This window comes from Gavia stellata, chromosome 1 (assembly GCF_030936135.1).
Source record: "Gavia stellata isolate bGavSte3 chromosome 1, bGavSte3.hap2, whole genome shotgun sequence".
Lineage (NCBI taxonomy): Eukaryota > Metazoa > Chordata > Aves > Gaviiformes > Gaviidae > Gavia > Gavia stellata.
The window spans coordinates 127,633,042-127,660,127 of NC_082594.1; the positions used below are offsets into that span (position 1 = coordinate 127,633,042).

Here is a 27,086-nt window from a genome sequence, read left to right on the forward strand (position 1 = left end):
AAGCATGGGTACAAATGAAGAAAGGACTGGGAGAGCTGAGAGATAGAGAGAAAGGGATGGTCAAAAGGGATGGTCAAAAGGTTTGTAACTTGAAGAAAAGAGCTGTCTAGTTTTTAAGAGCATCCCAACTTAGGTTGACAGCAAGCATCTTGCCCTGCTCCACAAAATGACTGGGTTACATCAGAGATGTAGGAGAGTGCAGGATTTGCTGCCTCCAGCTTCTCAAAGAGTGAGTGGAACAAGAAGAAAGGAAGGAAAAAAGTTATAATGAACTTTCATTCCTTTAAGGAAGAGAGAGAAGCAGCGACTGCACGCCCTGACAGGAGCAGAAGCCATTTCAGAAAAAAGAAATACAAAGGAAAGGAAAAAATACTCCTTGCAACCTCCCAATTACACATGGACCAGCCAGAATGTATCTTCACACATGGAGAGGGCCGAAGGAGACCTTCACAACTCTGCTCTTCAGGCAGAGATAAGTGCCACATGTCCCAGTGGTGCCAAACAACGGTGTAGCTAATAACTTGACTGTAAGGGCTATAGGCAGCAGCCTGTCATGAAATGCACCGAGCCTAAAGCAGCAGAAGTGGTGCACTCCTTTTTCCTAATCCCTGCCTCCAGAAAGGCATTCATGCCCACTGCAAAGCTCATGCTAACACAGCAGCAGAGCCTGTGCAACAGACTATATGCCAGGCCTCATGGACTGCTTGGGAAACCACACGGGTACATAAGTCATGGTCAGCTCCCCCCTTGCTACCTCTTACCATCCCCCTCTCTGACAACGGATCGGAATTCATTTCACAGCCTCCGCACCTTTTTGTTCTGTGACATGTAATGAGAGGAGGAATGCTTATGTTTCACTAGCATTGCCGGATGTGAGAATGCTTTGGACGTATAGCTGAGTTCACGCTGAGTGAGGGAGACTTTCATTTTTCCGTGACTCCAACAGCTTCGTTACCAAGCCCTGATGCTGAATATTTGTTAGCTTTTCTTGTGTCATTACTTTTTTGAGGAGAAGCAGCAGATCAGGCATTTGACCTGTTTGATTTAATTCATCCAAATATATTAAATGCGTGCAACGGTCTAGGTCACTTCCTTCTCAGTCCAAACATGCTTTCCCCGTTCTTTCCTTTTGATTACACAAACCGAAAGCAGGACTGAAACCGCCCTGACATTCGAAGCCCCAAATCTGAACGTGCCTCACAAGCTGTTCCCTGAACTCCAGGCAGAGGAGTTCAAGGAAACAGGCACTCGCACCTTGTTCTCTTTTTCTGTCATGCTCAGCAGGAGGCAGTCGAAAAGTAGGGCACCGAGCAGCAGGACCACAAGGGAGTGGGTGAGGTTGTCAGTGTCGAGCAACAACTTTCCCACTGCCGGCTCCTCCACCTGCGCGGCTGTGGCGGGGCTCTCTCACCCCTCCCCAAGAGACTCGGCCGCCACATTTCCTACCCCCCGTACCTTCCTGTCCAAGCGGGGCTGCCGGGGTAATGGAGCATTTGCGCATGCCTCCATTCAGCCCTCGTAGACCCCATCCCTAGACTGATGAAGGGAAAAAAATAGTTTTTGTGGGGTGACACAGAACAAATGAATTTTTGTTCAATAAAGCATTTTAGAGAGACTATTGACTGTAGGACCTTTGAATGCATCGACCCATTCATAAAAGTCTCATCTTCTCTGGTACCCTGTACACTTGCCTTCCTTTCCACTGTCACAACCACTACACTTCATTTTCTTTTCCTTTCTTTTGCTGTTTCTTTTCTCTCTCTTTTTTTCCGTTTTGACCCTGTAATCCTATCTTAACCTTCTAATCCTCTCTGCAGTTCCCTCTTCTTCCCCTGATCTCGGCTCCATATCATTCACAGGCTGCCACACTGACAGGAGGGAAAGAACAGCAGATATTTACCAAAGTATTACCATAAAGATTAAAGCTAGCAAATACCATGGCTCGCTCCTTCCCTCCAGCCCCTGGCCTAATGAAAACAGTCTGCGCTCTTTCCCTTTTCTTGGAGACAAAATGACAAAGCCCTATAATCTGTAAGGTGGAAGAAAAAGAAGACCCAAAAGTGATTAAAAGGATAGAAAAGAGAGCAGAAAGGGAAATAGAAGGGGGAATAATATTATTTAACACTTCTGTAGGGCCTGACTGACGATATTACGCTGACCTGCAGTATCTTCTGCTTTCCATGTGCTCGCTATCTGTCTGTACTCACCTTTTATCCCCGACGCTTGGAGCATAAGCTCCCTGAAGGAGGATTCTCCTTTTTGTTCTCTGTATATTCAGAGCCCAGCAGAAAAGGATACAAATTCAAAGCCCTGGCTCGCAGGCATGGCCACAGCAGGAGTAAGCAGACCTTAAGGCACTTTACAAGGGAGATGGCTATCACCAACCCCAGGCTTCGAGGAGGAAAACTAAAACGCAGCAAGATGGCACTCATGCGTGGGCATGATTAGGGAAGTGGCACTACCAGGACGAGAGCTCAGACAACAGACTGCTGTCTGTCTCGCTGCAGCCAGGACAGCAACAGAAGTGGATGAGGGGAGACCACCAGAGTGAGAGAGGGAAACTAAGCAGAGAAGTAGGATAAATGAGAAGACAGACATGGAGGAAGAATGATAAGGGAGATGTTAAAAAAAAGAAGTAAAAGCAAAGGACATAGAAGATGAAAGGGAAAAATGAGAAAGACAGGCAAAAAGTAGAGAAGAGCCAAGCTATGTGGGGTCAGAGAGTAGGGAACGGCTTCTCCAGCACATGGAAACAGACTGCTTGGAGCAGGGCAAGGGAAGGATTTTTGTGATGGAAGGAGTGAAATGAATTGTCCTCTTTGAGGCTCAAACTTTTTCAAAATATGGCTCTGAAATAATGTGGTACTATAAACCAGGTAACCGTATGTCCAGGCAAGGGAGACATACGCATGAAGTTCAGACTTCTCCCTCACTCTGACACGATCATCTTCTACTTGCTTCACCATCCATCCCCACACACAGACACAAGGGGTACCACGCTGAGGCCACAGCATTTATTGGCAGAACAGATGCACTTGAGTCCCACTATGCACAGAGCTTTACTACAGAGGTAAAATTACAAGGACTGCACAGAAGACAACTGTGCGCACAGAAGCTCAGCTGTGACCAACTCAGAGCAACAGATTCTGACCAGTTTGGAAAACCAATCTTTTCTGTGTATCAGGCTGACAACAACAACAACAATAAAGCAGGCCCCACTTCCAAAAAAAACAAACCAAACCAAACCAAACCCACCCTGCCTGTCTTTTCCACAGATCTAGCCAATTCAAATAATTATAAAGAGGAGCTTGACATAATTGCAACTTCGTCTTTTTTCACACATAAAGTCTGCAACAGTGTTTTTGCTGCTGGACTCCCCCATCCAAAGAAAGGGGCTATTCACTGCAGATAAAGCTGATCCGTAAACGGGTGGATGTCACCCTCTCACTACGCAATGAGAATCATGGGCTTGCCTGGACTGCTTCCATCAAAAGATCTCAAAGCACTTGATGAATAGTTCATTAAAGCCTGGCAGCACCTTTGGGAGATGGGGAAGGAACAATGAACGATCACTTCAGTCATCACAGAAGGGCATCTCCCTTTAGACTTGAAAAGCGGAGCTTGTTAGCAGTGCACAGATGCACCACACGACAGTTTAAGGAAGCTCTGAAGAATACCTCTTCCAGTTGAAAGTACAGAGGCAATTAAGTAGCTAACCAAAGTGAAATTTAGCCAGGAGACAATAAAGCAATCCTGCTTTTCCCTAGCACTATTTAACACCTTTCATTCATGGAGCTCAAAGCACTTTTTGCAGGTGTTAAGTATCTTTATCCCTGTCATACAGTAGATAAGGAAAGGGAAATCTCGGAAGGGGAAATGGTGTGTCAAAAGCCACACACAGTGAGTCAAAAGCAAAGCAGAGAATAAACCCTGAGTTTCCCAGGCTTGCTATCCCACATGTCATGCCATCTCCCACATTATCTCTGTTCTCACTGCATCTGGACACATCTGTATTTAAAACTTTTCAGTGAGGAGGTGAGACTTACGCATCCAGCTGGCCAATATCCATCCCAGGTTATAAATCCACAGATAAAACTTCCAGCGCGTTCTCACTGCAAACCACAGATTCCCCCATCAATCATCATCTTCCTCTACATCTCCACGTAAGGCACGGTATATGCTTAAACATCTGTTACCAACACACCAACATTTCCGCTCGCAAAGCTCTTGGCTGAAGGATCTTGTAAAGAGCAGAACCTGAGCCAAGCGTCGCTTAGGCTCTGCTCCGCCGGATGCTCTGAGGCAAACTGCAGAGGTGTTCAGGGGCAGCAGCACAAACCGACTTCCTCAGCTTATAATGCTTTGGTTTCTGGGAACAGGGTGGGAGCACTGCTAGGAGGACCTGTAGTCCTCCTAGGATATACCGCTTTTCTAGAGACGAGGAGGATCCCAGATGGCTTTGTGTTTTGACGGTAGTGGCACAGAGGGGATCCTGCTACCGAAGTCTCTTTCGGACAAAGTTGGAGTGCACCTGGGGTCATGGAAATTTGTTTTCCTATGATGCCCATGCCGGACAGTCAGATGAAAAAGGGCTGCCTGGCAGAGCCGCACTTTGTGTCAGACAGACTTGGCTGGGCAGGCTCCAAGGTGCTCCTCCTCCTTACTATTTAATTACTGTGAACAGAGGTTTTAACAGAGAGAGAGATGCTATTTGAGACAAGACTGGTTAGAGAGATAGCCAGGTCCTTGGAGTTAATAATTAATTACCAGGCATTCTCAGTCTTACGACATTAACTGCTTACCCTTTTAAACAGTAGTAAATTGCAGATACGTGTCTAATTAGAGAGTTGTAAAATGTTTTGGAGGATTGAACAGAGAGAACTTACAGAGATAGAGTGGGAGGCAAACTGCTCTCTGGGAGGAAAGGAGATGTGGGAAGGAGATGATGTTGTTACTATGAAGGGCTGTTTTATTTTGTAATGCACCGGAGTCCTGATTATCTGAAAGGACTTCGCGCTCTGCCTGGCTCCACAGCTGCATGCTCCTAGAAGAGAAGGAGGTAGCGTACCGGACATACACAAGATTGATTTCTTCCTAGAAAGTCAAAGAGAGACCTTGAAGTCTGCCGCTATTATCAATTGAGAAGATTTTGTATTTCACATCCTAATAGCAGGCATATCCCTATCCACTCCCAAGATTTTGGAAAGCATACCCCAACAGGCTGTACTAAACACACACTAGGTTGGAATTACTGCTAGAAGGAGATAAAAAACACTAGGGGTTCTTACTACAAAGACATACCTAGATTTACTGTTCTTCAGAAACACAGACTTAGAACGCCAACTTTTTTTTGTCCCTAATTTAAATAGGGGAAAAATAATAGCAAATAAACTATTTGCTGCTGGATTTGTGTTGAGTATCATGTCATCTCAGTCTTTGCTACCAGCACCTTATCAGAGCATACTTCAGGTCAAAACCACACCAAGCTGTTTTCCTGTATTCTTTGCAAATGCTTTTCATTTGCACATTTGTACTCTCCAGTGGGCTCTCCTGGGAATTGAGGTCAGTCACATGGTTTAAGAAGGTTGTTACAAGGCAGAAGGATTTCTTGTTCCATATGAAATAACATAGCTCAAATAAAGTTCAACTGAAATAATTACAATGATCTAGCAAGTAACCAAGTAACAGGCAAGCCCAATAGAGTTTGCTCTAAGGGAGTGCATGTTAATATTCCTCCTTTTCTAGCTCTGATTTCTATGGCTACGTTTCATTCACCAGTCTCCATTCCCATTTCTTCCCATCTGAATACTTTTCCTCCTACGTCCTCACCTGTAAAAAATAATGTAATGACCTTTGAAAGACACTGAAAAGGGTTTCATTTGAATGACGTGCGGAATGGCAGAGTTCTGGGGATGTTACTGTGCTCTGGCACAGCAGGAGGATGGGTTTCACAAAGGCTTTTGTCAGGTGGCTTTGGTTTTCTTCTACTAAAAGATACTATTTAGTATCTTCTGTCTTCATGGGACTAAATACTGGAGACAGTATATTCCTTGGGCAACATCTTTCGTATGTTAAAATTATAAACAAAAAGACTGCTCATAATCAAAGATGGCTCAACACTTTTCAAAAGCGTTGGGTGCAAAGACAGTAATCTTGTCTGAATTCCAATTAGTCTAATTACAATCTGCCTTCCCAAAATTCCTTTGCAGTTCCAACTGGATACCTTCTTCTTCACCACTTCTTGTCTTAAACTTGCTGCTGTTTGCCGTTTAATAATTGCAGGGTTCCACCTCTGACGTGACTGTGCTTGAGTGATGAGCAGAGCACAGCGACCGCTCCGCGGGTGCGTTCTTACATCATTATCAGATGCGATGACTCACCTCAAAGACTCCAAGGAAGGCAATAAGACCGCTTTAAGAAACAATGAATTTTAAGAAAAAAAAGCAGAGCATGACTCTGTAAAAGAAGAGCGCAAATTAGCAGCACATTGACTCAGTTTATGAATGATGGAGAAAAAGGCATTCTGCTGGGCTATCCGCTATCTTAAGCAGGAGCACTGACCAGGCACACGATGCCACGTGATGCACGTTCTGGAAGGAATTCTCTGAGTCACGTTTTTGGCTTCTAAATTAACTGTTATCATTCAGAAATGAAGATTCATGTATGGCAAACTCATTCAAATTGTCTGTTCAGAATGGGCAAAACCCCAAACATAAAGATAGGACGCACCAAGACAAAAAAAGAAATGGAGGCCAGGCGCAGTACTGCACTGCGGTACAATGTCCCACATCGGGTCACCCTATCTGCAAAAGATGCAATAGAAGTGAAAGGGGTTCAGGGACAGGTGACAGCAATGAGTTAGAGACCTGGCAAAATTTCTGTTAAGAAGGGAGATTGAAAGCACTGGGACTTTTTGCTTTAGAGAGGAAACAAATCAGGGTGGATAGTATAGAGATATATAAAATAAAGGAGAGCACAGCAAAGCCGAACACCCTGATAAAGCTAGGGAGCATCCTGTACAACTGAAACGCTCCCCATTTGAGGCTGGATAGGATTTGCTGCTTTCCTACTGGGTGCAATAACGGGTGGAACTCACTGCCACAAGGTATTATCCAGGCCAAACGCTATCCCTGAAAGGAGTACAATACAGTTATGTGAACTGCAAGAATATCGATGGCCACTTTATACATGATGGGAAATCCCCTCCTCACAACCCCTTCCCCCCAACATCAGTGATATCAATCCTCTCGCTTCAGACTACAAGCAGGAAACAATCTGTCCAGGACACAGAAATTTCTCTTATCAGCAAGTTATTTTGTATATTTGCCCACTTAGGAGGGTTTTATACTTTCTTATATAATGCAAATTAAAAAAATGCAAGATACTGATGTAAAAGGGTTCTGCTGTCATCTGCTGTTTCTCAAATTCTTCTGTTTGTGAGGAAATTCATATATGCTAAGCAAGAGTCTGTTTGAAAAGCACTCTCTCTTAAGGGTTTTTAAGTGTTCAGGCAAGGGAGAAAAGTGATCATCCTACCCGTTTTAACGAGCTCATAGAAGACCTGAAAAGAAATTTCCCTTCCAGATGGCTTGTGTCCCAGCAGCTAAAAATTCCGCGCCCCCCACACACACACACACACTATGTCACCCCTAGGGACTCTGGGCGATCTCCACAAAATGCTGGATCTGGCATTGACCCATCAGGGAACACGCTCATTCTCAGTAAACTTTTAGGGAACAGACAGCTTGTTTCAATAGATTTACAATATCAGTCCCTGGAAGGACCTGCCACAGACATAGCTCCAAGATTTACAGGCCTGTCATTTCCTATGACCCCATCCAGATCTTCCCAGGAGAGCCCACTGAGTTGCTACACACTTTGCAACCACATTTTTGGATATCCTGCTTTACTCCTTGCCAGAAAAGCAAGTAAGTACATCTAAACCCAACAAAATGCTTTGCACTGCTATCTGTAGGCTTCTCTTCTCAACTTTCTTGCCTCCTTCACAGAGATACATGAATGCAGGTTCCTCCTTTACCAGGACGCTCATTCTCTGGACCAGAATCTCCGTTTCACGGAGAGGGAAACTAAAGTACGAGCACTCATTTTCTCAGGAACACGAAAGAAGCTGAGCATTCCCTGCACACACCTTCATTTCCACCAAACTGGAACTACCAGCTCTGGCCTTTCTGACCACAACTGAGAAGAGACCATCTCCTGCTTTTGCCTTTCGTTAGGAGACATTCATGCGATATCCTGGTCCAGCAGCTAGTTAGGTAGCACAGCTCCGAACGGGACCTATGAACTGGGGTTCCAGCCTGCAAAGATTTTGATCACCTATGTCCAGCCACTAATTTGCTGAGACAACTCTCCTTTCTGAGCCTCAGTTTCTCATACTGCAAAACGGGGAGACTAACAGTGACTGTCTCAAAGGGGAAATTAATTAAAATACTTTGAGATTCAGAAATGGCAGGGACTACTGAGCGAAATAATCTCAAAGTAATTCCATGTGCTCTGGCATAGATCTGACAACAACTTATCTATGTATGCTTTTAATAGAGGTTAACATTTTCATTTTCTCTGAGCATATTTTAGGCTCCATCACATAAAAGCAAAGTCTACACAAGGCACCACCAAGCAGAATGCACAATCATTAATTTCTGCAAAGCAGCCTTGGTGTCTGCAAAAACACTCCAGGTAACTCAATAAATTAGAATAATAAACACAAAGGAAACCAGAGAACAAGCAAGGACAGGGCAGAAATCACAAACGGAGGCCGACAGCATAATATATGGTACAACGGCAGCCCAAACTGGGCCTTCGCAAGGCACTGGGGAGCTGCTGCGAGGCACGCGTGAGGTGGAGGATATCCAAGTCTTGGTGCTGTTCTCTATCACCCCTTGAATCTCATATGAGCAATTTTAATTTATATATCACTGTGCACATGCCACCAGGGCCTCTCCCTGCAATGCCTGTGGGGAGATCTGCAGCTGGCAAGCACAGCGCAGCCCCTGTAGTCGCACACCCTCAGCAAAGGAACGTTTGTGGATGCAAACACCAGCCCCAGCAGCAGCAAGCAAGAAATGGTGCTGCAGAAGGGGTCGGCTGGCGGCTGTCAGCAGGAGGGACCCTGGTGTCAGCTAGGGAGATCAAAAGGGCTTCATCTGCCCGCAGGCGTTACATGCTACTCTCTGCCTGTGGGCAGGGTGCAGGGGAGGGGGGGATGAACAAATGTGCCTCTGAACAGGTTGCTCTTGGTTCCTCTATGCAGCATGTACTCCTGCAGAAGCAAATCAACACCCCAGAGGGGAGCAGAAGGAGCCTTTAGTCCTGGAAAAGCATATTACTTTCTTGTATGAATGTTTGCTCACTCCTAACACGCCTGTCTCGTGTGACAGTGACAGCAGCCCTGCCCTCCCAACCTGGGGCTTCCCACACCGGCTCTGCCCCTGCACCCCACACCCCTTCCGCTGCTCTAGACCTATTTCTTTCCCCAGCACGTCAGGCTCGTGCATCTTCAGTGCTCACTTCTGCAGCTTCTCCTATTCCAGTCCCAAGCCTCTTCTGAACAGAAAGTACCGTTCACATAAAAATGACGAGGACAGGCAGAAAGAATTAGGTTGTGAGGAAAGACTCAGCAAACTTGTTCCATTTTCTGTCTAAATCAAGACCTGAACCCCCAGGAAGCCTCCAGAGGTACTATCTGCTGCAAACGTACTGTGACATTTAAGAGATCTCCCGGCGAGTCCTGGGAGCAGAGGGATGGACTTCTAGGGGAAAGTTTTCTCTTTGCTAGGCAAGGAATTGATGCTATTTATAACAATTCCTGCTGTCCCCAACTGGGCATGAAGACAATCAGCATCTGTCCAGGCCCTCGGGGAGACTGCAGAACCAGAGATGTTGTATGTGTCTCTGTGCAGTGCCCGCTGCTACAACATGAAAGCGGCAGGGTGGGTAGAGAGGAGCTGTGAAGGGCTCAGCCAGGGCTGGAGAGATGAGGGGCTGGGGAAGGGGGCTGAGGGGAAGGGGATGGTGCCAAAAGGGATGGGTTTTGCATGCGAGTGTCTGTTACTTGAGATCATACAGATGGTTTCTCTTTAGCTGTGGTTTTGAAAAGCCCCCTGCCTACTCTGCTGGAGGCCCTTTCCTGCCGGAGCCAAACCTGGAGCTCCCAGATGCAGGAGGAGAGCTCAGAGGTCTTTGAAAACAGAGAGTGCATTATGCTGGGGAGCTGGGAACTTGAACTCTGTACAGGTAGTATCACACACCTTTGTCTGCTTGTCCTGACAGGTCAAAGCCCAGAAGCAGCGCTCTGACCTGGTCCTCCTGCCCGGCAACTGGTTCCCCCAGGGCCTGCCTCCACCACCCCGCCTCTGTCTGCACGCAGCCCCGCTTCCTCCTACCCTGTCCTGCACAGCACCCCCTTGGCTACCATTCCTCTGACTTGAAGAGGGGCCTCGCTTGTCTCCTGCTGCTCCCTCCCTGCTCACGCAGAAGTTTCCTCTCCCTTTGCTTCCCCGGCCGACACATCCAGGTGCCCCGCAAGGGGAAACCCCCATGCTCCAAGACCCCTCTGGGGCATTGCTCTCCTGCTCCTCTCCCCTGCCCCAGCACCGACAATTGTTTTCTTGCTCCATTAAGTCAGCAAATGAGGCTGGCTTAGCTCAGCACTGTGAGACGGTACTCTGAGCCCAGGACCTGTCCCAGCACAAGAAGTAACACCAATGTAAACGCAGGAGCGAAGGAGGGATTTGTGAGTTTGGCACCACGCTCTTCTCCCCCCAGACACTGAGGAGGAGCAGCTTCTTGAGACCAAATCGAGCAAGCTAATGTAGCCTGAAAATGTTTTGGGGCTTGGCCAGGGGACCGTGCTGCCTTCTTCGAGGCCATCCACCCTGCTCCAGGAGAAGATAAATCAATGCAAGGCAACATCTGCCAAGATATTGACTTTGGCTCTGCCCACAGACTGCCTGCACTTCAGAGATGGGTAATATTCAGCTTGATTATCTCTCACCGCCAAGAGGAAGTTTCTCTCTATGCTTAAAATCACTGGGATGAGCCAAGGAGGAATCGATCTGTGGGAGAGAAATGCTGACAAGAAAACATGAGTCGGAGACAGGATGAGAGTGGACGAAGGGTGAGCAATGGAGACAGCCTCTGGCACCTTGCCTGGCCAGGTTAGCAACAGCCTGGGTCACTACAGCTAGAGAAAGATTAAGACCAAACACATGCATCCAAACTTTACAGCAGGCCCCTGTATGCTCCCCCCCCCCCCCCCCCAATAGTTTTTCCTCTCTTAACTTGCTCCTCACCCTCCTAAAACATCCTTTGTCTACCCTCCCCTGCATCCTCTCTGCACTGGAGTTTTCTGGTGGCTACATATGTCCCTGTAAGTCACCCAAGTCACTGCTCAAGGCATGACACTCAGTGGTTGCAAGGCTCGCTGCCCGCCCGGCTTTGCGTCTGATGTCACATGCCACCTCCCCAGTAGTGAAAAGCCGAAACAGCACTCATACACTGTACCACATCCACCTCTCAGGTAGAGCCTACGTCTCATGGACTCATATCCCAATGCACAAGGTGATGCCACACCAGGAAGAGGTGACTTTTCATTAGCAGAACGTGCTGACAAAGCCTCATGAGGTGAACATTCAGCAACATCATCAAACTTTCCCAGGATAAAACACACTGAGCCTTCAACTTGTTTTTCCTATCACACTTGTGGTAAAACATCCTCTAGGTCTTGTGGCCTTCCAAAGGCAGCAGATGAGAAAACGATCCGAGTCCCTCTGAAAGAAAATCGGTTTTAGGGATAGTCTTGACACCGATTCCTTCTTCTGTTTGCCAGACAGGTTAAGTGTCACATGCTTGGACTAGAGTGGCACTGACTACAGACTCCTGGGAGCACACCACACTCCTGGGATGGAAGGAAGAAGAGCAGCCACAGCAGAAGAAATGGGTAAGGAGCTCCCAGCCAAGCTCACTTGGCTCCTTGCTGAGGCACTTCTCTGAACCTTTCAGCTGTGTTTTTGCCCATGCTCCTGCCATTCCCTGAGCCTGAAAGGCTGCACAGAATTGAGAAGCAGAGGTGGAAGAGACCCAAAGGAACCATGTAGTCTGTTCTTCTCTGTGAAGGATGGATCAGCTCTACTTCGTCATTTGTGGCATCTGTCACTCCTCGTACATGTCTAGTCTGTCCTTAAAGCCCTCCAGTGATGGAGCTATACAGCCTCCCAAGGCAATTTGATTCAATGTTGTGCTGTCTTTACTGCTGCAGAGTTCTTACTGACATTCAGCTTGTCTCTCTTGCTGCAGTCTTCAGCTGTTCCTCCTCATCTTCTCCCGCAGAAGAGATCATTCCTTTCTCTTGTATCTTATGTACCTGCGCGCTGTTATTCATATCTCACACTTAGTTCTCTCTTCTTTAGGCCTAACAGCCCCATTTCCATCCATCTCTCCTCACTGACTATCCTGTGCAGACTTCTGATTATTCCCACTGCTTCTTCTGGACTACTTCCAACTGGTCCACATCTCCCTAGAAACACGAAGTACCCCAAATAGACACAGGACTCTACTTCAGTGTATATAGTGATCAGGAAGCAGGCAACACTACCCCCAGAGCAGAGACACAGCTAGAGCAGAACACAACATGGCATCCAGTAAGACACTGAATGATGCTGTAAAATCTGCTGCATGCCCTTCCTTCTCTCTTCTCTGGGAGTCGGATGCTGCTCCCGCTTGGAGCTCCAAGTGGGGAAAAAAAAGCATTTAAAAGGCTAACTGATCTGACTATGTCCAAGGTCCTTGACCTCCCTGGCCTGCATTTAAGCACCACTTCCCAACTCAGGTAAGAAGAAAGCTGCACATGTTTCTCCACCTTGGGACACACTTTTGAAATGGATAGACCTGCATGCCTCTGACTCATCGCCAGTACTGGAGACCAGCCAGGAGAATAGGAAGGGAAGAAATGCCACTTTAAAGGCCAATGAATACGCATGAAGCATGTTACGCAAGAACCCCTGTGGACCCCCTTGTCCTGGTAAAGGTCCTACAGATGGCCCATCACTAAGCACAGTTGATGCAGTGGGGAGGATGTGTGGGTGGACAGATAATTTGATATTTAGCTGAAAGAACTAAAATGGGTTGAATGCAGTGCTAGGAAGACAGATTGACTGCAGCACCTTCTGCTCCTGATTACGGATGCCAACCTCAGGTTTCCCTTAGGTGTAAAAGCAGCCAGGGTGTGTGCGTTTTCACAAAGGCTTCGGAGTCCCACAAAAAGGAAGTACCACAGGAGGATAATAAAGGGTGACCAGCACCAAGGAACATCCCTGCCACAGCACCAGCAGCTGGCTTTAGCTTTCTGTAGCATCTTATGACTGCACGCCAAACATGTGGAGCTGTCTCCAGAGTTCCTGGAAAGCCCCTCCTGCAATGGGCAGATCTGGCTGAAATGATCCTAACTCACGAGCTGAAGACCTGCTGCTTCTCTTCAAGGTCAGAGAGGTCTGACACTTTGAACACCGAGGACTTTCCTAACATTGCACCACCACTGTCTTTTAAATGCATCTGCCTCCTTTGCCATCTGCACAAGAAAATCTCAGGTCTGCACAAGAAAATCTCAGGTCTGCACAAGAAAATCTCAGGTCTGCACCCCAGCACTGATCTGTGTCACCCATGTCAGCATTGTGCAGGAACGTCAAGCTTCTCACCCAAGAAAGAGCTATGACAGAGAGGAAAAAAGCCCCCAGCTGCCCCCTTCCAGCTTTCAGCAGTAGAATCACAATGCACCAAGGAAGCACTGCAACATGTTCCCCTGCTGACAGAAGCAAGGTGGCTTTCGCACCAGCCTGCAGCCTCAGCTCTTGCCTGACAACCATCTCATCAATGAATGGGCTCCCCTTCCACTCTATTTCCAACTTGGGCTGCAACTGAAAGCAGGAGAAGCAGATCACTGGGATGCAACAGGCATCTAACTAATTCCTGCTAGGAAGAGAAAGAGCTTTACTGATGACGCAGCCCCCACTTCTTACTAGCACTCCCACACACCCCCCTTCCTATGAGCTCTCAGGACAAACAGGCATCAGGCATTCTGTGTAGGAACGGAAAATAAATACACTGGGAATACTCTGCAGGCCCAGCCTGAATACAAAGCGCTGATTGAGTGGCCATGCCCAACAAGAGAGCTCAGAGCCTGCTCTATCATCTACAGCAGAAGAGCCAGGGCCCTGCAGTCACTATGGTACTCCCCCATCCTTCTCTGCTTTTCCCCCAGCTCCCCATTCTTGCTCCCAGGTCCAGAAGGGAGGGAAATTCAAAGGACATCAGAGTTGAGCGAAGCGAAAGAAAAGGAATAGGGGGAAAAGGCTGAAGTCAGGAATAAGGATGTGTTGGGGAGGGGTGAAGGGTGAGGAGGAGATGGATTGAGACAGAGAGAGAAAGCAAAGGAGGGAGGGAGGAGATGGAGAAGGCAAGGAAGAGATGTGACAGACAACTTCATCGAGCAAGGTGGCAGGCTGGATGGGGGAGTGTGCCAAACAGAGGGAGCTGGGTGTGATTTGCAAAAGCGGAGACAGGAGAGAGAGATTTCAGCTCTGTCTCTCTGATGAACTTATCCATCCTTTCTCTCTCAGTGGACAAATCTTTGCAAACACACTCTCCCCTTTCCTTGCTGGCAAGAGACAGCCAAGGATGGCAGTGGAAGGAAGGCAGATGAGGTACAGCATGTGCACAGCTCGAAGGCTTTGGGCACACTCCAAGTCTCAGCAGGAGGTATAATAACAACAGGCCCTAAGGAGTGGGTCTAGCCGGTGAAGGAGGTAACTCCTTTTCTGTTCCTCATTAGGATGGGATCTCCTGTTACTGCTGCCCACATTTAGCACACTCAAAGGGGTACTGCCCCCATATGCTGCCCGAACTGTTTACTGGCCAAAACCATGGCTGCCTGATGTAGCATACAAGTGAGAAAGGCAATCTGACTATGCGTGCTTCTATACGCTTTCTGTTGTCATCTTTTTTTTCCTTTTTTTTTTTTTAAATATACATGAGGCCCAGAGCCTCCCCCTATCCATACCCCCCCATCAACAAGTTGATCCATTTCAGACAACCACCATTAGTGGGAAAGTTGAGGGGGAAAGTCACTCCGAGCAGGCTGCATTTGCTTAGTTTCTTATCACAAGGTCTGTGGTTCACAGGACCCAAAGTCAGCTATTCACAAGGTACTCGCTTGTGTGCGTAAGGCCTGCGTGAGCACACAGCCCCCCATCTCAGCCTCGCCACACCCAGGAATGATTTCAATTAAATAGCAGCGTAATCCAAGAAACAGACAAATATGCCTGTGAGGGTGTATGGTGGATGCGTGCCAGCAACTGTGCGGATGTGTGCATCATTTTTCCATGGTGTCTCGAAGGGCTCTGGAAAGCAGCTTGCTCCTTCACGTTTGCTCCAGCCCCGGTTGCCTCTCTGCAGTGCTGCCAGCCACCCCGATGGTCGGTGGCACGGGGTAACTGGGTGGTGACAGCAGCAACTGGCTAGGGAAAGTTAGCCAGTGCATCCAAAAGGGGTTACTTAAAAAGAAGAGGAGTGATCTGCTGTGACCAGGGTTGAGTGCTGGGGTTGTGAGGTCCCTGTAGGTTCTACTGCTCAGGGAGCAAAGAGGTCGTGGTGGGAGATGTCCCCATGGCAGGGGAGAAGGTTGCGGGTGCCCGGGAAGATGCGGGGCTCCAAGGTCCTCACCCCGCATCAGGAACGAGAGCCCCCCTAAGCAGGGGCAGCCAGGATAAATCTGCGGGGCCAGCCTGCGGAGCTGGAGGCGGGGGACAGAGAGAGAAATGGCGGGGGGCTGTAGAAGGACCATCCCTGTTTAACGAGCGCACTGAAGGCAAAGGGGGCGGCAGATGAGAAAAGGGGGAGCGTGGGCTGCAACAGTCCCTCCCCATCTTCTTCCACCAGCTTGAAACCTCCCCCGTCCTTTGACTTGAAGGGGATTGCTAATAAACCTGCCTGCTCTGGAGGGCCAAACACGCTCCACTGAATCATGGCTCATGCGTGCCCCTGGCTTATATGAGCAGGGGTGCTCAAATGCCCCTTCCCCCACAAAGCCCCAATAAACAACTGCCTCAGTGGGCGCAGGCTTCTTGCTCTGTAGCTGCAGGGAGGGAGACTACAGATCCCATTAGATTGTATTTGGCAGAGAGAGGACAATAATTTTTCAGGGAGTAATCACTCCCTGAATCCCACTTTTCTCCAAGCTCAGAGGACACCCCGGAACAGACGGGAGTTTCCTAACGTCCCTGTGCTGCCTGCAGCACTCAGTAGGGTTGCTACCTTGTAGTGGTGGTGTTTTTCTCCCCTCTTGAACATTTTCCAATTCCAGCATGCTTATTTATGCCTGGTCCCCACTGTCACACGCTCTCCTTTCTGTTCCCTGACAAGTTGAACACAGGGCCTGACCATGGACAAATTCCTCCTGACTCCTGTTGGGAATGTGGGCTGGCGGTGGGAAGGGAGCTCACTATGAAGGAACTGATGTGAAGGAGTCAGCTAGGCTTTGTCACTGTGGCTTCTCTCCTCCAAAGGAAAAGAAAGAGATAATGATGTTAGAACATTTTAACCTTTCTTTTTCTGAGCTTGATAGGCTCGGCCCGAGGCACCTTTCCTAGCAAAAACAGGCTGCTGTAAGATTGATTGGTTGGGTGCGGAGTTTAAAGGTAATTTTCTCTTGTCACATGCACATAAATTATTGTGGCTCAAGCTGCGATCAGCTCCACGTCTCACTTGTTCGGCTGCTTTTATGCCCAGGCTCTGATGAGGGGTTGTAAGAACCATATCCAATGCTCCCCAAGCAGCATCCTATAAAAACATATCAAGAGCCCCACAGGTGTACACACAAAGTTAGGGTTTGGGGGGGAATAGAGGGCACATGCCTGCAAATCTGTAGAGCCAGGGACTTCCAGCTGCAGAAGCTGCAGCTAGAGCCTTGTTTGCTCAGCTAGGAACCTGTTTAAAATGTTCTGTCCATGAACGCCAGGGCAAGGAAAACTCATTCGCTCAGATTATTCACAAGAGGGAGAGAAAAAAAGATGCACATGCATACACACACAAAAGAAGCACAGCTGCAGCCAAAGTGCATTCATTTTTAACATTCATGAAAATATTCACAGAACACTTCAGTGCTATTTACCTAAATTTTGCTGTTTGGAGTAAACACTTGAGCCAGCACAGGCTATATGTTCTAGGTGCAATACTGCATCAGGGATTACGGGTGCCTCTTGGCTCCAAGTCACAGATTCACACTACGTCCCTAACTACATGTGGCCCCCATTCTTCAAGGCACAGACTCACAGTCTGCCGCTGCATAGTTCCTGACTCCTGGCCGTGTCACAGCCAAAACGACTTTGCAAGTACTCGCGGCCACTGCATTCCCCATCCACTGCAACCTTACGCAACAAAGGCACGTGCGCTCTGCCGAATTTAAACACAAAAACGACGGCAAACAATGACAGCCCTGGCGCGTGCCTGGTCTGGGGGAGCAGACCCCTTTCCTCCCCTCTGCTTCCCCCTCCCTCTCCTCAACTCATCTCCTTCATTGGTTTCTTTCCCTTGGCGTCCTAAGCAGCTCACACAAGGGAAAATGCTACAGCTCACAAGGGAGGCTCAGCTGAAGCCCTGAAGCCAAGAGCTGTGTGCGTTGTCTCTTCCTCCTCCATAAATACAGCTGAGACGACGACTGGATAATTGGCTAAGTGCCTGTCAGCTTAATAACAGAGAGAGAGAGAGACACAGAGAGGGAGAGATTTGTATTTACTATTCAAAGTCATGGATGCTGCCTGCCAGTGGATTTCAACATGGGTTTTGTTTGCACGAAAAGCGAATGGATGTGCAGCTCCAAGTCATGGTCTCCCTTGCGCAGCCTCCTGTCAGGGTGGACAACCAGCCTGGGATGGAGGGAGTGAGAAAGAAGACAGCTGAGGTAGCTGCCATGCAGGTACCATCGGGTTCCTGCTTAGAGTATCCCTGGGTTCCTACACTGGAAAAGCACCATCACCACCCCTGATGAGACACCATCGCCACCGATCCACTAAGTCACATCCCTTTAGGGGCAATGACAGTGGGGCATCTACAACTTGGTCACCCTGACGTCCCTGAGAGAGGTGGCTGCACAGCTGTGTTATCACCCCCATTTTGTTTCACAACTGCACAGCACAGGGGTTGGTGCTTGGGGAGCTGGAGCTCTCCTGGCCTTTCCCTCTCCCTTGTAAATCCAGTGCTCTTCTAGGAACGCACCTACAGAGAGCACCTGTGAAGAGAAACCACTCAGGCATGTCTCACCTCTCACAAAAGAACAAGCCTCCCAGCTCTTCGGAAGCTTTCACTACTTCCCTCTGCCACAGAAATGGAAATTTCAGTGGTGAAAGTGGTTCAGGTTGCTACTGGAAAGGAACGGTATTGGCCAGATCTACCACAGTGTTAACCACTGAGCCTCAGAAGAGGAAGAAGCAATATTCTGTTTGCTTGCTGCTTCTTTCCTACACAGCTGTAGCAACTGAGGCGTGGTGAAGCAAAGGACACTTCCAGCACTAGTGACGGTTACCGAGGCCCAGGAGTCAGAAAAAGTCACACAGATCTCCAAGCAAGCAGCCTGTTATCCCGCCCCTCGGGCAATGCTGCCTCTCACCGATACGAAGCTTGCAACTGTACCAAGTATATGAAACTTTGTAGAATTGCATACAAGAAAACACTTTCTGTTTTTAAACAGGAACAAACATAGGGAAAGACACACTTGCGCACACGAACGCGCAAGCACGCACCCGCCCAAACCTCACACAGATGTGTTATTGCAAAGTATCTGTTGAACTCCAGCCCAGTCTGAGCGGGCTCAATTCCATGAAGTTAGCTCTGACCCAAAAAGCCCAACCCCAGTGAAATCAATAGAGCTGCGGCAGGGCTATTTCTCCTCTCTTTGCACGGGGCCGAGCACAGTGGGGGCACTCTGGGGTCACAGCCCGCCTCTCCCATACAACCGAGTTGCTCCTAATAAAAATCTGCAGAGGCACGGGGGAGATTGGCTGTTCAGATTATTTTGAAATAGCTGTTTTCTAGGCAGAGGTGAAACTCATCGTTATTAGTTCCCATTACTTACCATAAAACCAGACACGTTAGATGTACCTGAAGCCTGAAGCAAATGCTTTGGTGTCAGATTCAGCTGAAAATCACATTCGTCTCTTCTTCAGTGAGAGAAGAGTAAAAGAAAACTCAGTAAATTCCTGACTTCACCTTTGTGGCCTCCATTGCACTTACTCCAGCAGAGCACGAGTTCACACAAGCCAGAGTGAATTTTGATGGACAACAAAACTAGGTACCTTCAATGAAAATGGCTATATTCACCCTCGCAGTAAGCCTGTTGAAGCTCCGCTGCTGCATCAGCAGTGAGCTGTGGCCCCGCAGCTCTGTCAGAAGCAGATGCCTGTGGGTCTGGATAGAAAGGGCAGGTACGTGTAATATATATTTTGAAAAAACTTATAGTTACGAGACTGCAAATTCCAGTAACTATGAGCTATTTTAAGACTGGGTCTTTCCTCACAACCTGCTGGGGAGAGGAGCGGAGCGGAAGAGGTACCGACTCTGAGACACTCCAGGTAACACGTACTACTATATAAATTTTAATGCCAACTAAGTAGGAAAACATATGGTACTTAGCTGCAAACTGAAGTGTGTGTACAGACTCAGGGGAGGAGGTTAAGGCCATACAGTCTGATACTGTCTCTCCTCCTCCACCTTTCTGAAAACAAATTATACATACAGTGTTATTACACATACATAATTTCACCAAAGAAAGAGCCTTTCCTTTTCTAATTTCCATTCCACCTGTTCTTGTGATGGGTTAGTCCCACTTTGCAGAAAATGCAGTATCACAAAGGCCCCGCTCACCACTGGACACACCATATATAAATATTGTGTGTATGCATGCGTGTATAAGGAGAGATGCTAACCACCAGCCTCTGACCGTATACATACTACGATTGCCTTTATCATACGTATGCCCACACACCCACATAACCATGTATGCATGTGTGCCTTCAGATAACGGCACCATCTGCTGCCAGACCTGGAAGTTTTGCAACATCATCTGTTGCTACATTTATACATTTCTTTTTACAGAATCACAGAACGATAGAGGTTGGAAGGGACCTCTGGAGATCATCTAGTCCAACCCACCTGCCAGAGCAGGGTCACCTAGAGCAGGTTGCACAGGAATGCGTCCAGGCGAGTTTTGAATATCTCCAGAGAAGGAGACTCCACAACCTCTCTGGGCAGCTTGTTCCAGTGCTCTGCCACCCTCAAAGGAAAGAAGTTCCTCCTCATGTTTAGATGGAATTTCCTATGACCAAGTTTGTGCCTATTACCTCTCGTCCTGTCACTGGGCACCACTGAAAAAAGACTGGCCCCATCCTCCTGGCACCCACCACTGAAGCATTTATAAGCATTCATAAGATCCCCCTCAGTCTTCTCTTCTCCAGACTAAAAAGACCCAAGTCCCTCAGCCTTTCCTCATAAGAAAGATGTTCCAGTCCCCTAATCATCTTCATAGCCCTTTGCTGTACCCTCTCCAGCAGCTCCCTGTCCTTCTTGAACCGGGGAGCCCAGAACTGGACACAGTACTCCAGATGCGGCCTCACCAGGGCAGAGTAGAGGGGGAGGATATTTTGTTTTGTTTTTTTTTTTTTAAAGGGAAGTATCAGGAGAGTATGGCCCCTTTTGCACAGATCCCGACATACCCTCTCGACACATGTACACTCGATTTGGTAATGAAGGCTTTGCATACACCGGAGAAAAAGAAGAGCGTTTGGGTCTTGTAGTCAATACCGGCGCAGATGAGGACGTACTACGGAAACCTCATTTGTCGCATTTGCTGGGTCATTGCGTGGCTGAGCCGAAAGGCAACCCAAGCTAATGGATAGGTTGCTAGGCTGGGTGCGCCGGAGCCCTGCTGTGCAACCCTGGGCGAGTCCCCTCACCTCTGGGTGCCTCCTGCCCACCCCCAGCCTCTGCCCCTCCCAGCTAATAGCCTGCACGCCCTGCGGCAAAGGGGATCTCTCTTACCCTGTGCTCGCCTGGCACTTAATACAAAGGGTGCCTCAACTTAGTGGTGGCCTTTAAGTGCCACAACAATACTACTAATAATCAAGGTTACAATTTTACTGCCAAGGCTGTATTATTATGTAGCATTATACCTTTGAACATGCCTATTCTCATTTCTAGCAAAGGGCTCAGCTCAGTGCTCCCTGTTATAAATCGTATGCTAATTATAAATGTAATCTGAAGAGCTTTTACTTTTCTTTTAAAATGACTGCATAGGGCATAAACTTTGTTGTGATGCTGCATTGCCTGAGGTGCATTTGTCCTCTAGCATAGCTCCACACGTAGAGTATCAGCAAAATACTGGGAGGCCAAGAACAGAGTTTGCATAAATTGCTTATATTGCAGGATTACACCAACAGCGCTACCATTACTGCCGGTAATTTGATTCTAGCCCATCCTTTGACATATGTAACTCGAAGAAACTAAGTACCCATTAGGATGGAAGCTCCTAAATGTGCTATCAACCTGAAACTTCATATTATTTAAAAATACCTGGTAAAAACGGAAATTGCACACTCAGTTAAATGTTGGTTTTCATCAGTGCATCAGCACCAGATTGATTTAATTCTTGATGAAAAGTTGACGCTTGGAAAAACTCAAGAACAATGAGCCAAATTCTGGCCTTGGCGAGTTCCCAGCTCTCCAACGGGCTGAGCATCATCTGAGCAGCACTCAGCAGCTTAAGCCCTGTATGAGTCACTCGTACCTCTTTATTAGCAGTCCCCGGGAATCTGCCCCACGGACAAATGTGGTATTTCTAGCAGTGCCCTTGGGCTTTGGTGGATTTGTACAGGTATAGCTGAGTGGACGGAAACGCGGGTGTGCCCCATTTTGGTTCCAGCTAGTGATGAGCTCCATTTCAGAAGCCATTAAAGGCCAAACCTGCCCTTGTCAGGACTACCAAAAGCCCTGGGCAACCCACAAGTCCCACTGACACCCTCAGAATAGTGCTTTCAAGGCACTTTGGGGTGAGCTGCTGTGATGGTTCCTGAGAGAGCTGATCTTTGCCCCTGACACACGGTACAGGGACCTGATCCCACAGCATAGACTCCATTGCCATCTTGCTTCTAACCCATCTTAAGGGCTAAAGATGACACAGAGGCACAGTTCCCTCCCTCCCCAGTTTGCAATAGCTACCCTTCACTACTGCACATGTCCCGCTTAGCCAACGTCCTCCTATTTCTCATCCTCTCCCTAGGCGGAAAGCCCGTAACAAAGCACAGGGTCCCCGCCTTTGCTCACCCTACACTTTCAGAGAAAATGAGGTGGGAGGGGATGCTGGGGGCAGGTAAACAGAAAGAAGATTTGGGGTTGGGGCTTGGGGTTTTTTTCCCTGTTTTAATTAGCTTTGGGGGATATTTTGTGTGTTTGTTGTTTGGAGAGCCTTTTTTTTCCTAACATCAAGCAGGGAAGTTGCATACAAAACCTGACAACCTTATGACTGAGATCTTGCAAGCAAAACATTGGCAGGAGTTGTGGCACACAGTTCCCTCTCAATACTCAAAATAAGGTTCAGTGTCCTTCTTCACTTGCTGAAGACAGAGTCAAAAAATGAAACCTTAGTAAGTCTGACAGGCTCTCTGATATACAGTGTCATCTTTGAAACATCCTGCTTTCTTTTCTTGGTTGTAGCTGGTCAAACACCAGAAGCTCCGCTCAGCCCTTCTCACCTGTTGCAGCTTTCAGACCCCTCCTCCCTTTTCAGCCTTGCTCTAAGGAGCGGATCATTACCCTTTTCCCTGTGGATAGTCTATCACGAGCTATTTTTATTCTCTCTCTCTGCAATTCCCTGACTAACTTCCCCATGCCAAATACTCACTAAAAGTCATCAACCTTCAGCAAGGCCAACAAGTGAATCAAATCTGCTGCCAGGCCATTTAGGAGATGAGCCAGGACAGAGTTAGGAACATTTTTTAAAAGTCCATAGCAAGGGATTATTTTAAATGCCATAGCTTTAAAAAGTCATATCCAAACTTCCCAGAATAATTCTATTCTGAGTAACAAGCTGTAGATGAAGCTCCAGAGGAGTGGCTTCCTTTAGGAACATTAGAGCTTATAATAAACTATTTTTCTCCACTTCATAGAACAGTCCACCCACCCATTCTTCCACCTACAAGTGTAACACTATATACAAATGTATAAGGCCCCAAAGGAGAAGAATTATTCAGAATACCCTGTCCTCAGTGCTTTGCTGAATGATTTGCACCATAATTTACACGAACAAAATGGTTTCAGTTATATTACCACTATGCACACTGCTTTTAATTCTCTCCAACTATGTATCATTTTTTCTCCATCCTACAGTTTTATTTCCCTTCAAGCTACAGGATGGAGCTTATGGGCACTGGTAAACCGCCACTGCACGCTCCCTTTTCCCTCTGAAGTAGATGCATAGCAAAGATAGGCGATACGATCTCTGTATAGAAATCTCTTACCTATCTCTCTGTGGAGGTAAAGATCTGCTCTGAGCACAGTTAGTATAGATCATCTAATGGTTTTTCCCCATCTAGCTCTTCCCCTTGCGTTGTCACTAGTGGATCTATAGGCAGGGAGAACGAGGTGCTGGGAGTTTTTCAAACACAGGGCTGTCTTAAAGTGAATTATGTTTTGGAAGGGCAGGGAAAACAGCAAGGAGAGGCTAGCAAACCAACCCTTGCTTGAAAACTGGGGGAATTAAATGTCATCCCGGAGGACCTGAAGTGTAGGGGACAGAGGGAAATCTCACCCCTTCCTGCCTCATGTGGAAGTCCTGTCTCCCAGCACAGCCTGGCTTCTGCCTCTCCTCTGAAGGAGGGACTGAAATGTCCCAGAAATCAGGGACGTGGTCCCAGGCTGGTCCCAGGGAAAGGGAGGGGATACAGCTCCTCTTCCCAAGGAAACATGAAAAGCATATAGCCAGCCAGATCTGCTTAGGAAGGCAGCTGAGGGAGGGAAAGCCCGTGCACTTCTGACAGAAACACAGCCTGCCAGGAACACCGTATTGCTCGGGGCAAGCAGTTACATGGCCGCTCCTGCAAACTGTGTCACTTGGCACACATCTGGCTGACACAGCTGGATCACCTCACTCAGGTGTTTTATTTTAGTGCCTGACATAACGCTGGCAAGCCACACACTGCACATGCAAACTCTGAAACCACTCTCCTATGCAGCCCCGTTGAGCTTGCTGACAAACGCTTTACACGCAGCACATGCAGGCACCATCTCCACCATCCGCTCAGCCCGCTCTGCTGCAAATGCAGCTTTAGCACACAGCGTCTAGATAAACTCAAAAGCTCCAAGGTTAAGTGGGAAATAGAAATCCAGTGACCCCGGGCTGGGCAAGTGAGCTTAATGACTTGTCTGCTACTGTATGTACCAAACATATGCTGGCAAACATCTGCCTGAGCAGCCCCTCCAAAATACATGATTGATGGAAGTGATTTGCCTTTAAAAATGGGATAAGTCAGCTAGGAGTCCTGCTAGAAAAGGGTTAATGTGATATATGAATTGCTAGTGAGTGGAAGGGAGAGGAGCTGGGAGTCAGAGGCAACACCCCTTGTTAGGTGTTTACCATGTCGCATCTAAACCCCTTCCATCGCATATGCAAAGCAGATGAATTACCCTGTAAATCCTATTACTTCCTGTGGATAAATCTTACATGCAAGTTAACAAGTCTGGAGAGCTGGGGAATGGAAGCTGCGGAACGGACATTCCAGGATCAAAACAACCCAGCACACGGGAGCTGACAGAAGTGATAGGCTAAACACACACACACACGCATCCCTCTTCTAGCATCCTTCTTCCCTGATCCCATCTTGCTAGCTCACGTACCCCTCTATCATTAAATGGGAGGGATGCAGGACACAGGGGATCATGTAGCAGACCATTTGGTGACATCTAGCAGGATTTATTTCAGAGAAAGAGAAAGAAAACTTTGCTGCTGCTGTTAGCTTTGCTAGGGAATTGCTCCCTTGATGCTTCAGGGTTTGTGCACTATCAGCTCCTCGTACGGATTACAGACTTATTTTAAATTACGTCCAGTAGTTTTATAGCCGTAATACACAGTGTGTGCACACGCTCACACGCACAGAATTCTCCTTCAGTAGGGAAGTTACTGCAGGTAAGTTGAGCAAGGCAGAATTCGAAAAAGAAACCCACAGGAAAAAGACAACTGCGTTTCAGCTATTTGGGATGCTCCTAACTGAAAGCCCAAGTAGCCTCAGAACTACCTTTAGAAAACCTGCACCGTGAATACAGAGCCATAACACTCAATACCGCCTGTGAACAAGGCTTCATGTGCAAAGACACCCTCATCACAACCACTCAGACGCGAAGGCACAGCGTGCACCCATTTACTTAGCCCTGCAAAGAAACCAACACAGTGAATGAGACACAAGCTTCATAGATGTCGGAGCTCTTACACCATTTTTTCACCAGCCTTTTCAACTGCTGTATCCGTCTCCCCTCCCTTCGGGGCAGAAAAATAAATAAATAAAATTAAAAGCCAGAGTTTCCCAAAAGAACTTGCCCGAGAGTTCTGGCAGCACCAGGGATAAAGTTTTTGCATAGGTACCAAAAGAAGTATGGAAAGATCAGTGGAACATCTGGCAAGCACAGCTGGATCCCTTTTTGATTTCTCTATTGATGCTGCAGGGCTGGTGGAAAATGTACGTTCACGAGAGCTGGCTAACACAAACAGATCTTTTGCCACTGAAATTCTTTTGATCCAGAGCACTACACAGAGGAGAGTGGTAGCAAGAGGCTTTCAAAAGCTTAGCTATTTTTTTTTATACTAAAGCACAAACACACACGCAGAGCTTGTTTGTAGCAGCTGCTGCTACTGCAGTCCGAGAGGTAAAATAACGCACGCTTTCACAGAGACATACACGCACGAATCCATATCGCATCACACGTATACGTCGCGTACATAGACATACAGATACAGACGTAGAAAAGGAAAAGTTGGCAAGATGCCCTACCTGAGGATGGCTGTGTCCCCCTGCCTCACGGTGATGTTATCGGTACCTCGGGTAAAATCCACGCTGCGGACTGGCAGCCCTGTAGGGAGAAGGCAAAGCAATCTCAGTAGGACCAGCGGTAATTGTTTCCGATCAGGCTGAGCCCTTGCTACCATGGCTGGTCTCGTCGAGTTTCACTGCCTGTGCTTGTCTCTCTCTCTCTCTGCGTGTGTATGGGGATAGACAAATGTAGGAAGAAAACCAACAATAATAATAATAATGTACAACTCTCGCTCTGATCGACAGCCCCGGAAAGGGGAGGTGATTTCACAGTCCTTCTTAGCTGCCACTTTCTCTTGCTCTTTTCGGTCTCTTGCTGGCTTCTTTCCCCCCCTTTTTCTTTTTTTAAGGCTTTCCACAAAAAGTCTTAGCGCAACCTTCAATTAAAAAAAAAAAAAAGGAAAAAAAGAAAAAAAAAGGCAAGAGGAAAAAGTCAGGTAACAAAATAATTAAAGCCCAAGAGTAATTAAATCGACCCGTTTGGAGTGATGGAGATGGTGACAAAAAGGAAAAGGAACAAGACGAGTCCTGTGCCGCCGGGCTGCGCGAGTGGCTGGTCCTGCTCCCGTGCGCGGCTGTGCAGCCTCCCAGCCCCGAGCTCCCTTCCTAACCCACTTTCCCAGGCGGAGCGAGGGAGGGAGGGAGCGAGCGAGGAGGGAGGAGGGAGCCTCACTCGTGAGACGGCAGCTCGGCACCGCGGCGGCGGCGAGCGCGGGAGGGAGGGAGCTGCAAGCGGCGCTTCCCGGCCCTCTCCCGGGGGCGCAGCCCGCCCGCCCCCCGCCCAGGGAGCGGGGCTGCCCCGGGCGGCCGGGAAACGGCTCCGGCGGCGGCCGGGCCGGGCCTTCGGGAGCCGGACGGCGGCTGGGAAGGGGAGGGAGGGGGCACTGCAGCAGGGAGAGGGGGTACGGGGAGGGAAGAGAGCCGGAGGGCCGAGGGGGGAAGCGCGGA

The 27,086-nt window shown here is 48.1% G+C and overlaps 1 protein-coding gene across 1 annotated transcript in view; it reads right to left on the minus strand.

Moving 5' to 3' along the window:
* The window catches only part of LSAMP (limbic system associated membrane protein), a 317,263-nt gene extending 291,009 nt beyond the window's left edge, over positions 1 to 26,254 (minus strand). The window contains exon 1 of the mRNA XM_059815770.1: positions 26,100 to 26,254. Coding sequence (XP_059671753.1) covers positions 26,100 to 26,254 — 155 coding nt within the window. The remainder of the gene's footprint in view (positions 1 to 26,099) is intronic.
* Positions 26,255 to 27,086: the final 832 nt, after the last annotated feature.